The sequence below is a fragment of the Stylophora pistillata genome, chromosome 4, assembly GCF_964205215.1.
Source record: "Stylophora pistillata chromosome 4, jaStyPist1.2, whole genome shotgun sequence".
Lineage (NCBI taxonomy): Eukaryota > Metazoa > Cnidaria > Anthozoa > Scleractinia > Pocilloporidae > Stylophora > Stylophora pistillata.
This window is the reverse complement of record NC_142522.1, coordinates 3,975,845-3,999,813: the sequence shown is the minus strand read 5'-3', so window position 1 is coordinate 3,999,813 and position 23,969 is coordinate 3,975,845. Positions and strand designations below refer to the sequence as shown.

The 23,969-nt window shown below is 38.7% G+C and overlaps 2 protein-coding genes across 2 annotated transcripts; one reads left to right on the top strand and one right to left on the bottom strand.

The window, feature by feature from the left end:
- Positions 1-89: 89 nt before the first annotated feature.
- On the top strand, positions 90-5,787 carry LOC111327053 (uncharacterized). Its single transcript, XM_022931141.2, has 3 exons — positions 90-585; positions 1,552-1,735; positions 5,018-5,787. The coding sequence occupies exons 1-3, from the start codon at positions 249-251 to the stop codon at positions 5,037-5,039; spliced, it is 543 nt and encodes a 180-aa protein (XP_022786876.2). The 5' UTR covers positions 90-248; the 3' UTR covers positions 5,040-5,787.
- LOC111327055 (uncharacterized) lies at positions 4,263-23,388 on the bottom strand. The gene is made up of 20 exons (XM_088756280.1): positions 23,251-23,388; positions 22,175-22,291; positions 17,454-17,623; positions 17,344-17,358; positions 16,747-16,963; positions 16,191-16,532; positions 15,819-15,947; positions 15,260-15,382; positions 13,671-13,799; positions 12,764-12,886; positions 12,204-12,254; positions 11,903-11,956; positions 9,899-10,049; positions 9,303-9,511; positions 8,868-9,049; positions 7,953-8,321; positions 7,461-7,672; positions 6,974-7,014; positions 6,375-6,471; positions 4,263-5,958 (listed from the first exon to the last, which is right to left on the bottom strand). Exons 2-20 carry the CDS (start codon positions 22,287-22,289, stop codon positions 5,760-5,762), a joined length of 2,928 nt encoding a protein of 975 aa, XP_088612406.1. The 5' UTR covers positions 22,290-22,291; positions 23,251-23,388; the 3' UTR covers positions 4,263-5,759.
- Positions 23,389-23,969: the final 581 nt, after the last annotated feature.

The following is a 23,969-nucleotide window of genomic DNA, read 5'->3' as shown; positions in this document are numbered from 1 at the left end:
TACCCTCCCTGATCTTCCTTTAATTTTATAAGCAACCAGTCAATCCCAGCTTTGTCTCGGGTTTTGTTAGTTGGGCTGTGGGGAGCGATGTCGAGATTTCTTCAGTGCAGGATTCCGACATGATAGCTTTGAAGGGAATTACTTGCGTTACACGACGTGCTCAATTATATCACACACCTGTCGTATTTTTACCGCTGAACGAAACTTTAGGTCACTAGTCACAGGAAAGTCGACCGATATTGCCCACGATGGAGAAATACGCTAGGATCGTTCAAAAGCTTATTTCGTTAAACATCAAGTTAGTAGCAGTGGACTTTGATCAAACAATCATCAATATACATACGGGCGGTGTATGGCAATTCACAAGTAAGAGTCTCGTTTCACGTGTGCGACCGTGTTTCAAGCAGTTCTTCGTGGCAGCCTTGAGTTGCAGTGATTTGTACGTAGCTATAGTGACTCAATCGCCGCAGATTTCTCTTATTCGGGAGGTTATAGAGCAAGCTTTGCCTGAATGTGACACCAGTAGAATACATTATAGAGGGGCAGATGGAGGATGGAGTGAGGTGAAAGGAATTTCGAAGGAAGGTACGAACGTTCATTTACAAATTTCTGTTACTGACGTTCTGTTTACACTATCGATATGGGCAGAAATACAACACTGCGGGCTCGAAACACATTTTTGTGTTTCAGTTAAGATCGATTATGACTCAAGGTTTCGCTCTAAGTAAGCAAACCTCATGCGCGGTTCAAACTTTCCATGTGCCGATCGAACTCTTGTGTGCCAGTACTTGACAGAATCAGCTGTTTGTCCAGGTATAAAAATAAGAATGAATTTAAAACCGAGAAAGACATAAGCTTACAGCAACCTGCACATATAATTAATCGTTGGCCGTTAACATGCCAGTGAACAAGGAAAAAAGATTAGTGGTAGGCAAGAAGAAGTGTTATAAGGTATCACGCAATTTTGATAATTATTATTAATTTTCTCATGCGAGAATTTTGAAAAGATCGGTGGGCATGAGAAAACCAATATGTAATTATTGACCTAGTGAAAGGGCAGGATGGGAAAGTATTTGGCTTTAGGTCATGAGGTACAGACTAAGTGCAGAGAGGTCTGTGCCTCATGACAAGGAGCCAAATATTTTCCTGTCCAACCCGACCAAATGCAGTTACTAAGCATTTTATGATATGACCACTAAGTGTGCCATTGACAGGCACACGCAGCCACACAAACACACAAAAAATGTGCAATTAAAACCCGGTTTGCTAGCCTGATTAGTAGAAATTCAGGACTGACAAATGGCTTGTACAGCTATCTTATCCAACTGGACTAAGAAGTAACCATAATTATAAACATGTTCACTTGGTATTTGCCAAGCTCTGTGGGTGTTGAAGTCTATCAGTCATACTCTCTAGCTGAAGTGTAAACCAGCTGTTGAATAGAAATCTATCTTGTCATTTGTGTGCAGTCTGCTTCTACAGCAATCATCTCGCAACAATTTCAGCATCATTTAACAAGGATTTGAATTGTTCAATCCTTTAATCATGCAGGAAAACAACAGCACATTGAGTCTGTGATTCAGCAGATTGAAAAAGAGCACAGAGTGAAAATTAAAAGCAAGGAGGTTATTCTCTTAGACGATGATGAAAGAAACATTTCAGTGGCTAAGAGTTGTAAAATGAAAACACTTCTTGTGAAAGGAGATGACAGCCTTGATAAGCTCCTGGAAGCAAGGTAGATGACTTTCAATCCTGCTCTTAATCTTCTATTTCTTGTAAGCAGCTTATTTTGTTAGAAACTAATATTTTTGTGAACAGAAACTTTATTCTGGTCTTTAATTAAAAAACTCCACTAACAAGTACATGTATACCAAGTCGTTCTGTTAGCTTCGCAATACACAGACCACCCTACTTCCCTTAAATGATAATGTTCCCAGGCCCAGGCCCCCTGTCCCTTTTACATCCCTCGTGATATTGTGCCTCAATAAAATTACATTTAAGCTTAAACAAGTCAAGAACAGAACTGTGAATGTAGTGGAAAGTATTCTTGAAACAAAAGTTATACTAAGTTCATATATTTAGAACTGTGGTATTAGATACGTATGATGCACGATCCTCACAGTAGAGAGCGCTATTTATGCAATAGCGAAAATCAGACCTGAAAAAAATCAGGCCTGTACGGGATTTGAACCACTGACCTCTGCGATACTAGTGCAGTGCTCTACCAATCGAGCTAACAAGCCAACTGGGAGCAGGCCGTTAAGTTGATTCGTAATAAACCCGTGATGATAAATCAGATACAATGAATATATGAAGATCATATATTTTTGCATAAATAGTGCTCTCTACTGCGAGGATCGTGCATCATACGTAAAAGTTGTACTATTCCCATATCACTGAAGTGACCTGGGTTGAACATCTAGTCTTGTCGTAGCTTCAGCTAGGGCAAAGGTCATACCTCCTAAATTTAAGTCTTCTGAAACTCCCTTTCATCCTTTTGACATTGCATAATGTTGAGATTGCATTGTGCCAATCAATTGGAAGCCTCAACACCCACCCCATGGCAACCCTTAGACTTGACCATTATCTGTGTCCTGTCTTGTCTGTTGTTTGAACCTTTCTGGGCAAGGTGGGTAATTTGAACCAGAAGTGTCAAGTCATTCCAGCTGATAACATGTGTTATATCCTTAAATCTGGAGATATTTAAAGTGCACCTAAACCCAAAAATTTTTTTTCGCTTAACGAAATAAGCGTATTTTTTGGAGTATTTCTGTGCAAACATTTTTTTATTTGCTCGAATCTTCAATTGTCTGTGCCTAGTCAAAATACGGAAAATCGGCCGCCATCTTGCCCCACGACCGAGTTTAAAGAGGAATGGCTCTAGCGGATAATGTGACGTCAAATCGAGAACACGAAAGTCTGCTTTTCACACATTTTCGCTTGTTTGGGAAGGTTGTAGTCGATTTTGTCCGAAAATATGCCGACTAAGAGTGTTGTAGGAGGATGTAGCAACGTGCGAAATTTGCAAGAGGGTATCACGCTCCATACATTCCTCATACAACACACCTGGTCAGCATATTTCGGACAATATCGACCACAACCTTCCCAAACAAGTGAAAATGTGTGAAAAGCAGACTTTCGTGTTCTCGATTTGACGTCACATTATCCGCTAGAGCCATTCCTCTTTAAACTCGGTCGTGGGGCAAGATGGCGGCCGATTTTCCGTATTTTGACTAGGCACAGAAAATTTAAGATTTAAGAAATTAAAAAATTTTTGCACAGAAATACTCCTAAAAATAAGCTTATTTCGTTAAGCGAAAAAAAAATTTGGGGTTTAGGTGCACTTTAAAGGTAATTATAAACATAACTAAAGTAAAGCATGCGCTCTGATTTGTCAATCCAGCATCCACCATTTGCCCATAGGTGTACGCTGCAAATGCTAAGACTATTTTTCCATGGGTACTTTTTTTTTTCCTGGTCATGTAAGACTTGTTAAATTAAAGGGAACTCTTTTGCTACAATGTATCAATGTTATGTTATAAAACAAATGGTAAACACCACAGCATACACTATTGAGTTATGGATACACTTGGGAGGTTTGCAAAGCACTCAAGAAGCTAGAGTCGCTCTCAGCTATCGCCTTGTGCGACTCTTACACTTCTTTCATGCTTAGCAACCTCCTGCATGCATCCATAACTCAATAGTGTACACTGTGTTGTTGACCATTTGTTAAAGAGTTCACTTTTGCATGCAAATGACTCAGAAGAAAAGGTCTACCAGGTCTAGGTTTTAAAGCTTGGTCTGTGTGTAGAAAGTCACAGTTGCTGATTTTGCTTTTTAAAAAAAAAAAAATTGACCATCAAATCTGAAAAAGTTCAAATGTCGTGGGGTTTGCCTGGGGAGAGGGATGTTGAAGCTTCAAATTCATACATATAAATGCATAATCAAGATGTTATGGTTACCATTGTAACTTTCCATTGTAATCACTGTGTGGATACTAACTATGACTTAAATGCTATCAGGGATATCCATTGCTAAGGCATTGCAAATTATTAACAAAAGAAGTTGTTGTAAATTATTAACTTCCTTATCGGTGCAAATACTGTCTTTAAATTAGAATTTGATGTGACATGTTTATAAAATATGCTGGAATGTAATTTGATTTGCACTAATCCTGTGAATACCGGTGTCAGTGTCATGATCTGTACCATCACTAATTGAACTTAATATTTACTCTAAAGAAATACAAATGTGTTTTGGCATTGTTATTTATCGCATTTTTATGTCATGATCTGTACCATCACTAATTGGACTTAATATTTACTCTAAAGAAATACAAATGTGTTTTGGCATTGTTATTTATTACATTTTTCATTAATATACAAACCATGGAGTTAAAGACCTGTGATGGGATGTGCTTTTTTATGTTGCAATTATTCTTGTTATGGATCTGTCAGTAAATGACATGACATGTCATCAATTTCAAATGACGTGTCATGATCGAAAAATCTCATTCCACCCTGTTTTTTTTTTCTCTTGGTACAGATGTCAGATACGTTATGTATTGGGAAAGTGTTAATTGTTAGGTTTGCTTTGAACTTTAGGGTTTGTATGTTATTGAAAGGTACTTTAATTAACCCATTCTGAACATCTTTGGCTGAATTTGAGAGGTTTGCCAAGCTTTACATTGTATTTAATACACACTGGTATTATTTCATAGTCACTTAAATGTCTCTTCAGAAATCTTTCTTTTGTATTTTTCTTATCCAAATCACCTTACTCTGCAACTGTTCAATAAAGATTCAAAGAGAAATACGGTGAAAGAATACAGTGTGACTCTTTCCTTGAGTGGGTATTTCCAAAAGATCCCTTCATCTCTAAAGCTTGTTTCATTTACTTTGTTCATAGCTTTTGTATGGGTGCGGGAAATAGTCACCAAATTTAGAATTGGCAAACTGTGGTAGTGTTTTAGTTGTTTGCTACTAAGTCTCACTTTTGCTAAACTAAACCCTTTTAGGTATTGGACATCTTCACTTTGAGTGACATCAGAACTGCTCTTACACTTTTCAAGAATGTGTTCCTGGATGCTCGCAGTTCAGCTGAAATATCAATCCCTCTGGGGACAATAATGTAGATTACAGAATCAAATATTACGTTAGTGTAATGCCCAGGACAATTTTTACTCATGGAGGAGGGGCACTGCACTGTTGGGTGGTTTTCCTTCTTTTAGTATTGTAATATTGAAGTTTGTCCTGTTTGCTTTTCTCTTGTTCCTAGACACCGCACCTGATTATCAATTTACCCCTTTAAACTCCCAAGATCAAATTGTTTATTCTCCCCTCTGGCTGCTTCCCATTTTCTTGTAAATTAGTTAGGACAATTTGGTGTTAGATCAAGAAAACAACGTTTACCCGATAAATTTGAGTATTGTCAGTCATTACCAGTTTGCTGGATAATGTATGGATATTGCAGGGAGAAATTTCATGTAAGTCATTTTCGAGAGTCAAATGGCCAATGAACCATTGATTCTTTTCATGTACCATGGAAAAAATTTATCGGAAAAATGCAACATGAGTAGGATGTGTTTTGTTTATCATGCCATTTAAATTTTGCAAATTGTATTCAGATGTTTAATTTAAGGCAGCTCTTTTACCTTTTCTTATCATTTTGAGGGAGTGCCAATGCCGTCATGTGCTATTTTCATCGTTCAGTACTGAACTAAAACTTTTCGTTGTTTACAAAATTAATATATTACTAAATTATAACGGAGTGTCTGCATCGCAAGTGTCACTGCTGTCAGAAATGACTTCATCGTAACAAGCATCATTCTCGTCCAGTTTGTCGAAGTCGTAGTAAGGAGTGTCTTTAGTCATCATTTCTTCCAGTGTTGGAATCAGGTCCCTGAATGTTGGTCTTTCGCTGGGATCTTCCTTCCAGCACTCCAGTATTAGATTGTATCTGTTGGGATGAAAAATTTCAATATTTGACCTTATTCTATAGATGGCAGCGCCCGCGGGCAAGATGAAGCGAATCTTGTGGTCTGATTGGCTACCCGAGCGGGCAAGCTGGGCCCATCTTGCCCACTCGGTATTGCCCGCTTTGATCCCGCGCGAGAAAAAAAAAAGTCCGTGGAGCGGACTTACAAAGTTCGTAACTTTTGGAAAAGAGATTTGACCTCTCTGGTGAAAGAGGTTAGGATTTTGCTTTGTTCAACAATCTGAGTCAGTGACCCAGGTAGAATCGGTCTTTATTTCAGTTATTAGATTCTAAATATCTGCAAGATCCACTTTGAAGAAAATAGTATATCATTGTTGTCAGTGTAGTCAATTTATGATGTTGATTTCACCACGAAGATCGTAGTTACAGCCGCTTACATTTCGTCAGAACACATGTCTGGTTTTTCCATTCGATATCCAGTCTTAAGAAGTTTGTACAACTCTTTGTTGCTTATTCCAGGATATGGAATTCCGCCTGAAATATCAGTTCAATAAAGTTCATTTAGTTAAACACAAACACAAAAGCAAAACGAAAAACAAAATAAAAACAAAAACAAAATTGAGACATCCAACCTAAATAAGCCTTGGAACCATCTATTTTTCGTTTTTCCTTTATGCAAACCTTCTAACTTCGCTACCTACTACTTTGATATTCAGTGGATTGTTTTCAGTTTTGCATCTGATTGGTTGAGAGAAAAGCGCTAGTTTTCTGGACCCTCTGGGGGAGGGTGCGTTTTGTGTGTGTGTGTGTGTGTGTGTGTGTGTGTGTGTGTGTGTGTCTGTGTGTCTGTGTGTCTGTGTGTGTGTGTTGATTAGATTCGCCGACAGGCAGGGACACCGCAACAGCTTGCGCCAATTACTGCGGGCCCAGTAAACCCACCCATCCCAATTTCAACATGGTCCATGATATTATCAACTGCACCTCAAAATTTTCACTAGAAATTTAGTTATTGCAGCAGATTTTCCAAAGCTCCTACCCATTGTCGCCATTTCCCACAGAACTACTCCGAAGGACCACCTGAAAAAAAGTGGACCAACGATTGGATCAAGGAAGATGGGTAGACTATTTCTACCTTGAAAAGTTAACAAGGACTTTTTAAATTATCCTTTTACATCCTATAGCTAATATAGTTTTCTGTTATTCTGTATATCTCAATGTTTTCTATATATTTTCCTTCTTTAACAAGCTTCCATAAAATAGCTGAGGATTCCCTAGAGATATAGCACGTCATTCAATTTCCCCTAGCTGTAATAGAAAACAAACTTCTCGGTGGAGACAAAGAAAGTGTGACAAACATATTTTGCGGCCGTTGGCCGGCTGCTTTGCTTGACCTTAGTCCGTGGCACATAAACCCCTTCTGCTCGGGAAAGTTTGAAACACGTTCATTTTATAGAAATTGCACATTTCAAAAAGCTGTTATCATAGTAAAATCTTTATGCTGTTCAGAGCTTCAACATACTTACACGTCACTTTTAGAAGTATAGCTGCCGTGACAGAGCGCTTCCGGTGCCGTCCATTTGATTGGCAGTTTCTTCTTCTGTTTCGCTTCGTATATTTCACCATACGTATGACGTAACAGTCCAAAGTCAGCAATTTTAACAGTTCTACCCTCACCAAGAAGAACATTACGGGCCGCCAGATCACGGTGAACAAATTCTTTACTGGCCAAGTAATCCTGTTGGCAAAGGTATAATTATGCCTCATGAAGTGCGGCTGCAAAAGAAATCTTTCTTTACCGTAAACAAGTATCAGCGGCATGTACAATGTACAGATAGGGTTATTTAAAGTTACCAGTCTTCAGCGGCTAGGACAACTTTGCTTTAGTCAGTGGTAGTTTGTAAAATAAACAACCAACAAATCTTATGTATGATCTTTGACATTAAAGCTTCATGAAAATTCGGCCGCATCAAGTTCAATTAGAAATATGACTGACGCGCATAATGCAGCTTTCTTACCATCCCTTGAGTTATTTGCCACGCAAAACAAACAAGATCTTTAACAGAAAGGTCATTTGAACATGAGTTGATGTGTTGTTCATCTGACGACTGAACCTCTGTGTTAACCACTTGACAGGGGATGCCATTTTTCTGTGGCGTCCCTTTCTTTTCCTCATTTTCCAACAACGTAGGAGCTATTTCTACTCGACAAGCCATGTCCGCCTCCGTCAAATTTACCACCTTGCAGGCGTTGTCAGCTCCGGTCAAATTTATCGCCCCCGAAACACCTCTGGATTCGTCACCAGGAATCCGTCTTCCCTCGTCGTTCTCTCCTTCTCCAATGCATTGTTTTCCTTCATAGAGGTCTTGTTGCTGCGATGAAATATACTGAAACAGGTTCAAGATTAAAAGGGGAAAAAGGTTCAAATGTTAATGCAGCTCCGTAATATTCGCGATCGTCCCCTGTGAGAAAATTTTTTTTTTATTTTGTAATGGATATCTCTAACATTTACATATAAATCATATCAGGTGACGTGATTAATACACCGGTATGAGTGCAGTACCTCTTGGAGGAAGTGTCATCAAACAGAATTTCACAGGTGCGCCGTTCTCGACGCGTGGTTTCGTAGCTCAGTTGGTAGTTGACAAGTATCGGAGGGCTTTTTGTGAAATTGCTTAAAACTGTAGGATCATTGTTTTACTTCGCTTTTATCGTTGCATTTAAAGTTATGACCAGAATCAAGTTTGATACCAGAAGGTACCAATCGGAATAAAAAATATATCCCGGTAAAAAAAACCCTGCTTATGGCCTATGGTTTTAGTTTGGATCTGATTGGATGAAAGGGTGGCACGGGTATTCTCTACCAAGCATAGAGCGCAACAGAGAAAAAGCAATTCTATCCCAGATTACTGGATTTCGAAACACTGCGTTACCTGCCGTTTGTCTCTTAACCACTGAAGAAGATCTCCGTGCGGAACATATTCCAAGATTAACATGATTGGTTCCGACTTGATCCAGTAGCCGAGCATAGAAAGTACATTCTTGTGAGAACCAATTTTTCTCATAAGCTCAATTTCCCGTAGAAACTGATGTTTTCCTTCCTCGCACGCTGCATCTAATGAATGATTCAGGATCACAAGAAAAACAGAAAATGAAATGAACACAGCAATGTCAAAAACAAGGAAAAGTGTTAGTTCCACTTTTACCACAATCGCTTATTGACTCATTAATTCTTCTGCAGCATGACTTTCTTGCGAAAATTAATCTACCGTTCAACGGAAAAACCATAGGAATAGGACAAAACTTGATGTTTTTAATAATTTCTTTCGAAACAAAAAAGCATCCAAGTGTATAATGGTAAGTCTCACCGAATAACACTTTCACAGCAACAACAACAGTTTCTTCGCAGACTTCTGCTCTCTTCTCCCTTTGCATACGAAATACTTCAGTGCTTGGTAATTTTCTTAAAACTCCTCTTTGAACTTTACCAAAAGCCCCTCGGCCCAGTTCTTCATGGAGAGTTACCCTATCAGGGTAGACTTCCTCTTTCAGGAAGTGGACAATGTCAGACTTCGATCTGGAAATGAGAATCAACGTTAGAATTAATGTATTTCAGTGCCTTACAGCTACGCCTCGTTCGCTGAAATTTATTAACCATTATTTTCTTGACCATCTGGGAGAGACGTAAAAGGAAGGGGGATAGAGTCAGTACTTTCTCTAATTAAAGCTATCGTGACGTGATAGTTTCGTACCCAGACCTTTCACGGACAAGTGGTGGGAAATACATTCCAATAACAGTTACACTGTAGGATTTGGAGACGAGATTAGTTACATGGTAACCCTGACGTCATGATGTACGCTGTGAAAAATGATATTTATCACGATTCGACGACAGAGGCCGTCGTTCTCTATCTCCTAAATCATTGACACACAAGTGCTACAGGACATAAAATTTGGTGCCAACCTTTTTGTTTTGACACCACGAAGTCGTTTTTGTTTGACTTTCCATCTTTTAAAGATTAACGCAATCGTTCCCATAACAACAGCAACAACAACTCCAGTGATGATTCCTGGGATAGAACCTCTCTTGTCAGTTGGTAAGGTACTTCCTTTGACTGTACGTAATAAGAAAGCGCGGTTGTTTGTTGTTCCAGTTATCATTTTAAGCGTTGTATTAAGTCACATATAGGTTACATTTATCTATTCATTACTTTATTCATTATTTGAGATTTTTTTCAACGTGGAGTTCATTCGGCTGTATGTCCACGATAAAGGAAAAGTTCCTACTGCTATCACGCTTTTACTCTGAAAAAAAAAATTCCCAAAGTTTACGTTTAGTATGTTCATTAGCTGGGGCACAAACAGATCAAGTGTTAAGAGAAGAAGACAGGTGAACCAAAGCATTATAAATGAAGGATCCGGACAGCTTAACTTTCTATATCATTCTCTCTTAACAACAGGCAAATTTTATGTTAAAATGCTAAGAAGTATTTGAAGTAAAGGTCTAATTAACAATTGGTTCATGCTTTAGCGTGCACTATCGAGTTATGGAGCACGCGGGAAGTTTGGAGAGCACGAAAGAAGCGTAAGAGTTGCCCGAGGCGATAGCCGAGGGCAACTCTACCTTCTTGAGTGCTCTCCAAACTTCCCACGTGCTCCATAACTCAATAGTGCCCAGCTGAAAGCATGAATCAATTGTTTTAGAACATAGCCGGTGGAATTGTGCATCAAATCCAACGCGAAAAACGGACAACAATATCAGTTGAAGCGAATCGTGACGGCGCTGACGCCGAGTCTCCTTTCCTTTGTTTTTCTCTTTTCCTGCCTCATTTAAGAACTCTAGCCCAAGGGAAAAGGTCGAAACATTGTCTTCGTTTTCGGACTAGTAGGTCGAGTTTCTGTTTGTATCCATTATTGTCGCGAAATATATTATTTTTCCCCGCGCTAACAATGGCCGCTCCCGCGGAAAAAAAAAATTTCTGGCGAAGCCGGATTTGCTGACGCTATCAGCGCTCAGCGTGCGCTATCGGGATTTTGAGCACGCTCACTTATAATGAATTTGATTGTGCGACTCTGCTAGCTATGTTCTAATAAACAACTGTGTTTTTTGATTAAGTGTGAATTGTTCTGCAATACATATTTTAGACTTTCTCTCTCCTACCTGAATACTCTCACAGCTTCACCAACAATTAGAATGAACAATACTCAAGTGAGCCAGGTTTCAGCTACAAAATCGCTTGGTGTAATAATAGACGATAAACTCGATTGGCATAGTCACATCGAAAAACTAACGAAAAAGATCGCCTCTGGTATCGGGGCCCTAAAGCGAATTAGGCACCTGATCCCAGCATCAACCTTACATCTCATCTACCAAGCTTTAGTAAAACCTCACTTTGATTACTGTCACATTGTTTGGGGTAGCTGTGGGAAAACGCTACGAGACAAACTGCAGAAATTGCAGAATAGAGCAGCCCGTGTGTTGACATTCTCTAACTATGATGCTGATGCAACTGAGCTACTCGAGTTTTTAGGGTGGAAAAATCTTGCACGCCAGCAGGAAATCCATAAAGCCACCATGATGTTTAGATGTCTGCACGGGCTAGCTCCAAGGTATCTATATTCAAAGTTTACGTGGCGTGACTCTGCTTATGACCTCAGGGACTCTGAAAATAAGCTTAATGTTCGACTACCGCGCACTAATTATTACAGAAAAAGCTTTAGCTACAATGGCGCCACATTATGGAACAGTTTACCACGCGATATAAGGAACACAGAGTCTCTGGGGTTATTTAACCGTAAGATCAATGACATTTTTTAAGTCTAACGCACGGCATTCACGGAAAACAGCTTTAGTGTTATAGTATGTAGTTTTAATTTCAAATATCTTAGCGTATGTGATATGTATTTTTATAGGCTGATGAATTGATCGTGTCTAAATAAAGATTACAATACAATACAATACAACAACCTTGTTCAGAGTTGTTTCCCATAGAAGGCGGTGGAAGATCTAACTCAGTTGTCCCTGAAAAAAGAAAAAGAAAGGAAAAACATTTCAACAAGAAAATAAAAATTAAACAAGCCAGGAGTTTGTTTTTAAATGATTTTTCTCGGCATGAATTTCATAATTATCTGAGATTCCCTTGCCTGATAGAGGGAAAAACTTTCAAATATATTCCATTAGCAGAAAAAAATTAACACGATAACTTGCGTTTCAAATTTGGTCATGATATGATTATTTTATAGCCACAAGACATCTATCAGCTGATTACCTGGTGTTTTCGTTGTGGCTTCCGAATTATTTAGTGAAACATTTGCTTTAACTGAAAGAAAAAAAGTTTGATTTGAGTAAACATACGAACGGACGGACAGAAGGACCTAAAGACCTTAAGATGTATGCAGAGGGGAGGGGGTAAAAGGGCGGTAGGGAGAAAGAGAGAGAGAGATGGATAGAATGATAGGTATCATGATCGGTCAAACGTAAAAAATATCTCTTGATTTTTCTGTAAGGCAGCATATTAGTTCAAAGCAAAAAGCCCCCATACTTTACTACTAAGTTGGAATGTAATTTTCCTGTGGTTATTTTAAAACTGATTTACCTTAGAAAATTGAATTTATTCTACACCATATGGCATTTATGGTTACATTTTACGGAAATGAAACTTAAATTGGACCATCTTATGGGAAAATAAATAGATTTTCATCGGCCTTTTTCTGAGAGTCATCCAGGAGCGGAGTGATCGAAACGAAAGTCGAAACCGTGTGATCAACACCATTCAAAGAAAGATCGCGCTATTAAGGGTGGCGTTAGGTAACAAAGAAATACACTTACCAGTACAGTTAAGGCCATCTCCTAAATAGCCAGGTTCACATTTGCACTCAAAGTGGGTAAGCGTGTTTATACACAGTGCGTCCTCATGGCAGTTATCAAGGTTCAAGTCACACTCATTAAAATCTGTAAAGTATCAGGCCAAGCACAAATGTTATAAATATACACATCATAGATTATAGAAAGTAAAAAGTGACATTTCTGAGACAGCTACTGACAGAGAGAATTTCTGATACCTAATTGTCTGAATAACCATTAGAACCGCACAGATTTATTAAGTTATTTTTTACGATTGTTTCAGATGAGTCTGTTCGGTCTTGCATCAACAGAGCTTGATCGTCACCTTCTCGAGCATTGAAGTCAGCAAGAAGGTAAAGATGTTCAGTGCTTGGAATGACTCATAGAAATGGTCTTTTGACTTTGAAGGAAAAACATGGCGGTTGCGGCATAGACACAGAAGATGTTCACAGGTCCTAGAGAGGCGGAAAGGGAGAGAAGGAGTGCACGGGTTGTGCCTCTGGATTGGGGCTCTTTATCCTCTCTCAATAAATATATCTTATTAACCAAGCGCGAGGGCCGTACTGGGAGAATATCGGCCCGAGGTCTTGACAGTACGGACCGAGCGCAGCGAGGTCCGTACAAAAATGATCGAGGGCCGATATTCTTCCAGTACGGTCCCGAGCAAGCTTGGTTAATAAGAGATTTATTATACGACTGAAGTTCAAAGGGACACAAGTGCGGTATCATTCGGGACCATTCGGGACAGTGCCCGGTCCAATACTGAGAGAATATTGACCGGCAATAGAACATTTTGATTGGTTGATTTTAGTTATTGGCCCTCTGACTGCCCGAGTCGTGTAATAAAGCTAAATATTTCTGAGCCGAGCTCAATTATGCTACAACGTTTTACCTTTGTACCACGTACAGAATTTACCGTCTCCAGTGTAACTCAGCATACAGGTGCACTGATAGGAACCTGCTGTGTTAGCACAAGTTGCATTGGCATGGCAGATACCAGGCTCAAGGCACTCGTTTCGATCTATTTGCAGTAATGAGGAACGTTTGTTTAAGGATATAACAGTTGTCCAAAAAAAAAGAAAAAAATAAAGGCGGACTCTGTATCTTATAAATCCTGATTTTCTTTAAAGGGTGGACCTGTTTGAATTTATTTAGCTATTTATTTAGCTATTGCTTCTTGGAACCCCTCAGATGTTAGCTCGCGTGCCGAAGGGCTTTGGAGTTACGCTGCTCAGCAAAGAGATACTAATGTCTTGTTCTGCAAAAGATTTGGAGGTCATCGTGGACTCTCACCTCTGTTTTGACGAACATGTGACCGAAGTTGTATCTAATAAGTGTATAGGTAGCCTGTGTCAAATCAATCGTGTGAAACATTTGTTCGATAGGTCTACGCTTATAACCATGATTAATTCACTAGTCCTCAGCAAGCTTTTCTACCGTTCATCCATGTGGGCTAGTACAACAAAAAAGAACATTGCTAGGCTTCAAAAAGTTCAGAATTTTGCTGCACGGATCGTGACTGGCGCAAGGAAGTATGATCACATTACGCCGATACTAAAGGAACTTCACTGGTTGCCGGTGGCTAAACAACTGGAAGTTCAATAGAGACACTTTAATGGCTTTTAATTGTATAAAGGGATTAGCCCCACCTTCTTTGTCCTTCACGACAAGAAGCCAGGTGCATACAAGAAATACTAGGAATAAAGATAAGCTAAATATACCATTTTTTAGATCAGCAACAGGTCAGCGATCCTTCTCATATAGGGCTGCTCAGCTCTGGAATGATCTTCCAGAAAGTTTAACAAACAGGGAGTCATTTAATGTTTTTAAGAATGCCATTAAAGGACGTGCCCTTGACGAATTTTTAAGCCATTGACTTTCAATTGGTGTTATAATGAATTATATATCTTAAGTTTTTAATAACACGGTAATGTAAGTTCTTATCACTTTTAAATGCTTATATTGTTTATATTACATTTTATTGTAATTGGTATGGAAGACCCATTTTGATTGGATGTACCAATAAAGCTATTATTATTATTATTATTATTATTCATTTTGTGCAGCTTATTCTCTGTATATACGATTCATTCTCAGATCACGGTTACACGGGTTTTGAAAGCTTCAGTAAAAGACACTTCTCACAGCAATCTCCTACCTTTTTTTGTAATGATAATACAGTTAAACAGAGATCAGCAAGTATAATGAATAAAATAGTTGAAAAAGTGATATCCCATTTTAGAATAAACTTTAATGATACCACAAGATGTACCAGAATCTTGAGAAAAGAATCGGAATTTGACAAAAGCAAATAATTCAAATCCATCCAAATAAGTTCTCAGTGGGGAATGAATTACCTTAACCCTGTATTTATAAGTTCAATTTTCCTTCTTCCTAGAGTTCCAACGTGTTCAATCGCTCAGGATTGATTCTCATGACCAGAAAATGTATCTGCATTTGGTATGGATGGACTGCACTTACCAACACAGGAAAGGCCATCTCCTAAGAAGCCAGGTTTACGCATGCACTCAAAATGGGTAGGCGTGTTTATACAGATGGCGTCCACATGGCAGTTGTCAAGGTTTGACTCACACTCATTAAAATCTGTAGAGTATCAGGACAGGCACAAAGCATAGAAATATTTATGTTATGGAGTAGCAGTTCATCAATCAGCGAAGAATTCAAGAAAAATAAACAATGACATTTCTTAGATAGTTTTTGAGATAGTGTTTAGCAGTTTAGTGCTTAACTGTTTGAATGAGCTCATTAAAATTATATTATCTATGATCTTTTCAAATAAATCTGTCCGGTTTTGTATCAACAGAGCCGGTCTTCATCCACTGCGTACCTCTTTTCTCCTAAGTCTTTCACTACAACAAAAGTTTTCTATGCAAAAGTATATGGTTGAGGATTGTCTCTTCATCGAGCTAACAATTAATATAATTACTTATGGCTTCATGTTTTCTATATCATGTTAATTTGGCCTTTCTATAAAGCTGAATATTTCTGAGGATTGATCAATTTTGCCACAATGCTTCACCTTTGTACCACGTACAGGATTTACCGTCCCCAGTGTAACTCAGCTTACAGGTGCACTGATAGGAACCTGCTGTGTTAGCACAAGTTGCATTGGCATGGCAGATATCAGGTTCAAGACATTCGTTTCGATCTATCAGAAATAATGAGGACTGTTTAGAGATACAACAGTGTCAAAAAAGAAAAAGATTTAGAAATTGACACGCATTTTATATCTCCTGATCGTTTTATTAGGGTGGACGTGCCGGTCTGACCTGATTCGTTTTTTTAGAAGCTTATCCTCTGTATTCCGTTTGAAACACTGCTATCATTCCATTTATTAAGCTGTGGTCTTTGAAAACTTCAATAAGAGACACTTCTAGCGGTAATCTCCTACCCTGTGCCAACCATGTCATGTAAAATCCTTCGTACTCTTTGTCACCATCCGATTCAAAGACAATCCTCATCGGTCCAACAGTTGTTATATCAGGAGGCAGCACATCTGAGCAGAAAGTGCCTTTTTTTGGGGAGTCTTCGTTGTTTCCCTCTTGTACTCTAACCCAATCATATTCACAATTTTCTTTTGTTTCCAAGACAAATTTATGAAATGTAAGGGTTATGTTATATCCTGGACCAAGATCAATGATCCACTCACACTTAGCGCCGTTTGGATAGTTATTTGGATGATTTGGGGACATGATGGTTCCACTGACTGAAGAGAAAGTCACTTTACAAATACCTGGATAAACATAAATATATACATGTAAAATTTTATTGCGAGATTTAGAAAAATACCTTTATAGGAAGGGGATTGTCTAACACCCTCTAAACCGTGCCGATCTCAATTGCGAAACCTGGAGGAAACTTGATTCTGCATGTCTAGATATGCGTAAATTTAGAATGTTCCACTGTTTAGCACTGGAAAGCTTTGCTTAAATGATATGTTTTCCTACCCTGGTAGCTAGCTATAAATCCTCGATTTTCGTTCTTGTCGTCTGTGTGCATATGCACGAGCACTGAGTTAGTCGTCGAAACCATCGTCTTCTGGCCGCCACATGATGATAGAGTGTTGATTGTAGTGCCACAGAGTCGTATAACTATGTTTGTGCTGCCAAAGGAACCATCCATTACAACAACATAATCATAAGGACAAGTGCCAACTTCTTCACTCTGTCGAGCAATCAGAATTTGAAAGCTATTTTCCTCTCTTTTTCCCTCGATTTTCATATCTTTGTTAGGAGGTATACCGACGACCACACTGCTTTAAGGAGTTAAATTGATAGAAAAACAATTTCATCATTAAAACAACAACAAAACCTGCTTTAGAGCATTTTAAAGTGATGATTTTTTCTAGAAGACCAGAGATTAAACTTTCTTCTTTATATGATATCATCATTTAGGAAATCACCCGAGTTAGGATTAGGGCTAGGGTTATATTCTGGCGGTATATTACAAGAGTGAAAAGCTCACTAGGTCACTATGTGATGGAAATGCGCGTGAAATATAACATGTACTTAGAATTCAAGACAGCAGAAAAAAGCCTGTCGTACCCGAATGGCGTCCATCTAAAAGAGAAAAGAAAAGACTGTTATAGCTACACCCATTGCTTGCAAAAAATGAGAAAATCATCTTCGTAGTTTAATTGCATGACCGTTCTTACCGCAAAATCTAGAAAGTTTAATTCGATGCGATTTCCTTGTGACACTTGTACCAGCCAGTAACAATCCATGTTTGGTTTGTAAGGTCGTGGGTAATATTGAGGTTGAATAGTGCCTGACCAGGTCGTCACATTTTGTACAGGACATGCTTCTGCGTCGCTAACAGTAAATACTGAAACCAAACATTTATAAAACTAATATAAGTTTCTCAATGCAATATTTTGGGGGAGTACCAGATGAAAACGAGGAAAGGAAAGAGTTCAGCCGAAGGGTGCAGCGAGGTTATTTTTTTCAAAGTGGCAATCTTCAGCAAATACATGGTTAAGGGAAAAATCTTAATGATTTGGTTATTGGTGTCCTATCACTTCGCTTTAATTTCTAATAGCCACCGTAGAAGAACACTCTAATGATCACCAGTAACCACCAGAGAGAGAAGTGTTCTGCCGTGTTCGATGGCTTAGTCCATGACCATCATATCGCAACGTACACATCAGCAATATATCGTTTATTCTGCGTTATATAATTTTCACTCCGCGTTATATCGTTTTCCCTCACTAGTCTATAGTTAACATCCAAAAAGATATCGCTGCCCCCCAACAATATCTTGCAACGTACTGTTTACGCCGAGCGATATATCATTACAGCTTAGCGATGAATAGTTTGCTGACGGCGAGATATCGCTACCACCAACTCGTAAAATACTCAGCGATACTACACAATAAAACGTCTAATAAGATATATTTATTATCCAACTACACTCCGTAGAGTACAAATAACGCCATAGACGAGTACAAATATCGCGCGCTATTTGTAGTATTTGCTTTCCCAGGTACTCGCAGGAAATTTCAGTTAACATTCAGTCTGAGCATAACCTTGCCGAAGGTTACGTTCTACACAAAAACAGATTCTAGTGTCTCCATCTCAAAGGTTATCATCCCGAATAAATATTGAAAGCCTGTCGACAGAGAAATCTACGAAAAAAACCTTGCAAGTGTCACCAGAATGATTAGATAAAGATACAGAAAACTGGATCCACAGAAAACAGTCCTCGATCACGAAGGCAATCATCCTCGGAGACCCACGGGATGAGTCGATTTCAAGTTAGGGCGTGAAGAGCCCCTGGGGACATGGTCTTACAAGACTAGTTCCAAACGGTCGCAGTCGTTCTGCCATCTGATTGGTGCCAGAAAATCTTTTTTTTTCTGCCCAATCAGAGTGAAGTGTGCTTTAGAGTCCTTTCGTGTGTTTTAACACGGACATATACTAGTAGCTGAGTTGCTCGGTATGTTTGTTTGGACCGTGCGACGGAGATTTGCTTGAGGTGAAAAGTTTCAGTCTCGGCACACAATGTAAGAGAAATCGATCAGATAGTCAGCGAAAATCTTACCGGAAATTATACTGAATACTTTCGCATGTATCACTTGAGAACGTGTTTTAAAGTTTCCGAGGTTTACATACAACACGATGGTTGCAGTCATTGATATGTTGCTTTAAACGTCTAGATTTTTTGCATAATTTGCTGTGACTGAAACTTTGCCAATGCCGTGAAGTTATTTCGTCGCACGGGCCACGCAGGTATGTCGAGCAACTGGCGCTTTCTCCTACGTAGCTTTCTGCTTTCTGTGCGCGCCAAAATCTAATCTTAGTAGTAAAGTCGTTCACAATACGGCCAAGGTTGCAGAGTGGACGACATCCAGCAAGTGCTAAGAGAAAGCTTAGCTGTGTTTCCGGTTAGCTAATTAAAATCTGAACAAAAACTTTTTAACGAGAACATCGTGGGAAGGAGAGATGTTTTCGGGCAGTTACCGTAGGGGTTTGGAAAGAGTTTAATCTTTCAACTGCTGTCTAGAGTGTTGAAATTCTTCAGCTAGGAAGGCCACGGATTCTCTTCTAGTCCCTTGGTCATTGTCATTTCACCTCTTCTGTCGATTGTTCAAGACCAAGTTAAATACCTTTGATCATTGGGAATCGATCCGATGCTGTTTTCAGTGGGAAAAACAAAACCAAAGACCAAGATATATTGGATGGAAAGGGCGGGTTTGCTTTATTGCAAATGTCAGCTTAGTAGTACAGGGTCATCTACTCACATCTAATAAGCAAAAGTTTCCACGCTTAGCTTTTCTTTTTTTTTTTCAAGCGAAGATGAGATTAGATTTTGGCACGCACAGAAAGTTGCGCAAGTACCAGTTGCTCGACATACCTGCGTGGCCCGTGCGACGAAATAACTTCACGGGATTGGCAAAGTTTCAGTCACAGCAAATTATGCAAAAAATCTAGAAAGATTTAAGCTTAAATCTCGTTTAACGTTTAAAGCGACATATCAATGACTGCAACCATCGTGTTGTATACAAACCTCGCTAACTTTAAAACACGTTCTCTAGTGATACCTGCGAAAGTATTCAGTATAATTTCCGGTAAGATTTTCGCTGACAGTCTGATCGATTTCCCTTACATTGTGTGCCGAGACAGAAACTTTTCGCCTCAAGCAAATCTCCGTCGCACGGTCCAAACAAACATAGCGAGCCACTGAGCTAGTAGTATATGTCCGTGTTAAAACACACGAAAGGACTCTAAAGCACACTTCACTCTGATTGGGCAGAAAAAAAAAGATTTTCTGGCACCAATCAGATGGCAGAACGACTTCGACCGTTTGGAACTTGTCTTGAAAGACAATGTCCCCAGGGGCTCTTCACGCCCTAACTTGAAATCGACCCACAGCCCCTGGGTCTCCGAGGATGGAAGGCAATTAAAGCTTCAAGCAGATGAGACAAAACAAAACAAAAGATTCCCTAAGAGTCAGTAGTTTCCCCAAGTCGTTGAAAAATAAAGAGGAAATAGCGGTTGAGACGACATAAACGTTCTTACGCAAAGCAAACTATGACCTAAGTATTGAACAACGCTCCTATTGTGTGAACGATAACTGTCCTTGTAATAGACGACAGACACCGTATTTAAAAGTTGCCTTTCATGTACCTTTTTGTTTCACGCTCACAAAAACTTAATTTTGTGGGTAAATTTAACAAACACGAAGGCAAGAATCTTAGCTCTTTCATGTGGGACGCCCTCTTAAACAAACACGATAAATATCACCTACATAGGTGTCGATACGTTTGGTTTTTTATTACGCGCACGCGCGAGATGATAACTGACGCAGTTTTAAACGAAACAAAAGCAATAATAATTTTTGTTACTTTGATTTTACCTGTACATACAACTACGACTTAATACACGAACACCGATCGGACTTTGAAATTCCTGTTTTTCGCTTATAACATCAGTTAAAACAGGAAAACTTAATAAATACTGATTGGCTGACAGAGGGCATTTTTCATTAATTTTGGTTATTGCCCTGCGAAAAGTTAGTTGAAATTGAAAACAGTCATGAAATTCAAGTAATTTTAAGGGCAATATCGCAACTTCTGAAAACACAAGTGATATTAATCTTCAATTTTACACAGTACAGCCACATGTGATTATCTAAACTTAATTTTTGCAAGCGCCATAAAAGCTGAAGTGTGTGCGTGAATTTCATCAACGTCGGAAAAAAAAAATCTTAGCACTTTTAAGACTAGGTTTACACTAGAGGAAATTGTTCCGGATTCGTGATGAATCCGAAACGTTTTAGTACCGGATTCATTCTGCTGTTTACACGAAAGTGGACGAGTCCGAAATAAAAACTTCCCGGTTTGGTCGTGTCTCCGGAGATTTTGAATCCGATAACTTTTGAATCCGGAAAGTTTTGTCGTGTAACCGCTTTTTTTCTCGAATCCGGATATTATTTCCACCTGCAATATTTTGAGTTTGCGGTGAAACCAAAATGGATCTAGTGCTAACATTGCTGGCGGTCTCCGGTTGCCTAATCTTGTTGTAGGTTCAGGCGATAAATGTTATCATGTGTACCGCAGTATTTCTGAAGAAACGCAAATTATTATTGCAACGAAGTTTAACGTCAGCCACACTTAATCGCCGACGACGTAGACTGCTTGGCATCTGTCCAACTCAAATTTGCCTCAGTGGCATCTGGATCTACTCTAGCCTTTTTTGGGGGAGGCATTTTCACTTTGTCGATCGAACGACGAAACAACACTGGGCTTGGTAACCATTCCCCTTCGAATGTTCCCGGAGTTGTCGTTGTGTGTAAACGGTCAGGAATCCGAATATCCTTTCAGTGTAAACGCCTACGAATCCGAATACTCCAAAATTGATGAATCCGGAAACGTTTACGAATCCGGAAAACTCTTCTCTAGTGTAAACCTAGTTTAAGTTACACAGCTCCTCGAACAGCGATCAAAGAACCAAATATATCCTTTTAAAATATTGTCTCTTTTAACTCTTTCAAAACCGCTTAACACAACTTTTTCTTCCGTCTTTTCGCTTGTAGTTCATTGAATGATTAAAAGCTTTCTAGTATTCAAGGCCTCTATCATTGTGGAAAACAAATTACCAATAGTGCAATAAAAGCGATGAATTTCTTAAGAAATTGTGGCGCTGCGTCGGTTGGGGATATAACAACATAAATTGGCTTTATCAACTGCGTAGACAAAGTAAATTTGCTACTAAAAAGAGCTTTTTTAGCTGACCATTCAGCACAGAACTATACTACATTAGAGGCCCTTCGACTACTTTTGCCACAATTTTGTTTTCATCGATACGAGGTCATAGTTCATACACCTAACTTTTAAATTTGACTGCTAAACGAATAAAAACTTTGGAACTTTGTTACCTGATAGTAGGAACAGCGAAGAAGACAGAGGAAAGATGAAAAACTTCGTAGCCATCTCAGCTGAAGCTGAAAGCCATCTGTTGATTACTGTTGCCCTGATCCAGAATATAAACATCTCTAAGAAGAAAATAGGTCATTTATCTCTCTCCTCTTTTCAGAAGACTTAAAATTGTGCCCTTTTTTATTTGTACACATTTCAAAATTATTCATATCAACATCATTTTTATCTATTTTCATTTGCAAGCAGCTATATTCAGCTCCCTTTCTTAACCAATGAGCCCCCAAGATGTGATTGTTATTCTCCCCGCGAGATCTAACTGTTACACATTTCCTTGTAAAATAGTTACGACAATTTGGTGTTAGATAAAAACAACAACTTCTACCAGATAAGTTTGAGCATTCTCATTACCTGTTTGCTGGATAAAGTATGGATATCATTTGGAAAAGTTGCATGTCTATCACTACTGGGGGTTCAAGGACTGATTAAGGCTACAATAATGCAGGTGTTCTAGTTAATTAGTTTTGTGTATAGCTTCCAGCGTTGAATCACCAAAACTTATTAATACACATTTTAGAAATAATTTAGAAGAAAAAGAAAACAGCCATAGTTTTCAAATACGCATGTAATAAACCACTCTTTACGCAAGCTCACTTGTTTCTGAAACTGGATGTTCAAAAATTGAAACGTTCCCTGTTTGAACGTAAATTTATCACTCCAAGGAATCTTTGAAAGTATGATTCAGGGCAGCTAAATAATGCAAACTGACTTTCTCAACATGTTTTCTTTATGTACTCGGGCCACAATTTCTTTTTAAAAGCGTCCTATTATTTGAAACAGTTTTAGATTTTACCCACTCATCCAGGCAAATATGAGATTTAAATTTTAAGAATCAACAGTTGTTGTGCGCGTTATTGCGTATAGTTTGTGCATATGGTTTGCTCCCTTCTCGCTGATCAGTATAAAAGTTCTTTTAGTACATGAAATAAGTTATGATCACTTCAGTGAGAAATCATCTCAAAAATAGCATAACCTACACTGGGTTTAAAATCGGTGTTGGGGATGGTAAATTACATACCTATTTTCTACTACTTGCTTCAGAAAACATTCGTCGTCATCAAAGCAGAGCACACGCCTGAATAAGATCCTTAGATGAGTCTTCCTCTTTTTGGGAGGTGCTTACAACGATAACTCATGTGTGCATCGAATGAAACAATCATTGAATAATAGTAATTACCATCCAACTGCATTAAGTAGAGTACAAATAACGCCCGAATCAATAACAAATATCACGCGATGTTTGGGAAGATGCATAATCGATTATTTTGTATTTAAAAAAAAAAAAAAACGTTTAACCGGTCGAATACGCATGCCTCGCTACTCTATCTACTTCGCTTTTTCCACCTTTTTACAACTGCACATAAAAAAAGCAGCTGGGTAATAGATAACTTATTAGACGTTTTGGTGTGCAGTATCGCTGCGTTGAAATAATAAATACTCAGCGATACAAACACCCAAACGTCTAATAAGATATGTTTATTATACCACTCTAACGCCATTTTACCAAATAAGGGCATTAGAACTTGCGAAATATGCCACGGAATTGCACCATAGAAAAGGGCAAAAATATGAACGAATGCACAACAACTAAAGGGCCGCACTGAACGGTCTCAGTTATATTCCAGCCATTTTTAAGGCTTGACTTTTAAAGAAACGAACATTTAAGCGTACCAATTTTTTTTTTATACGATGGTCAGATGAAGTTGTAGGATGTATTTCGAAAACTTAGAGCCATAA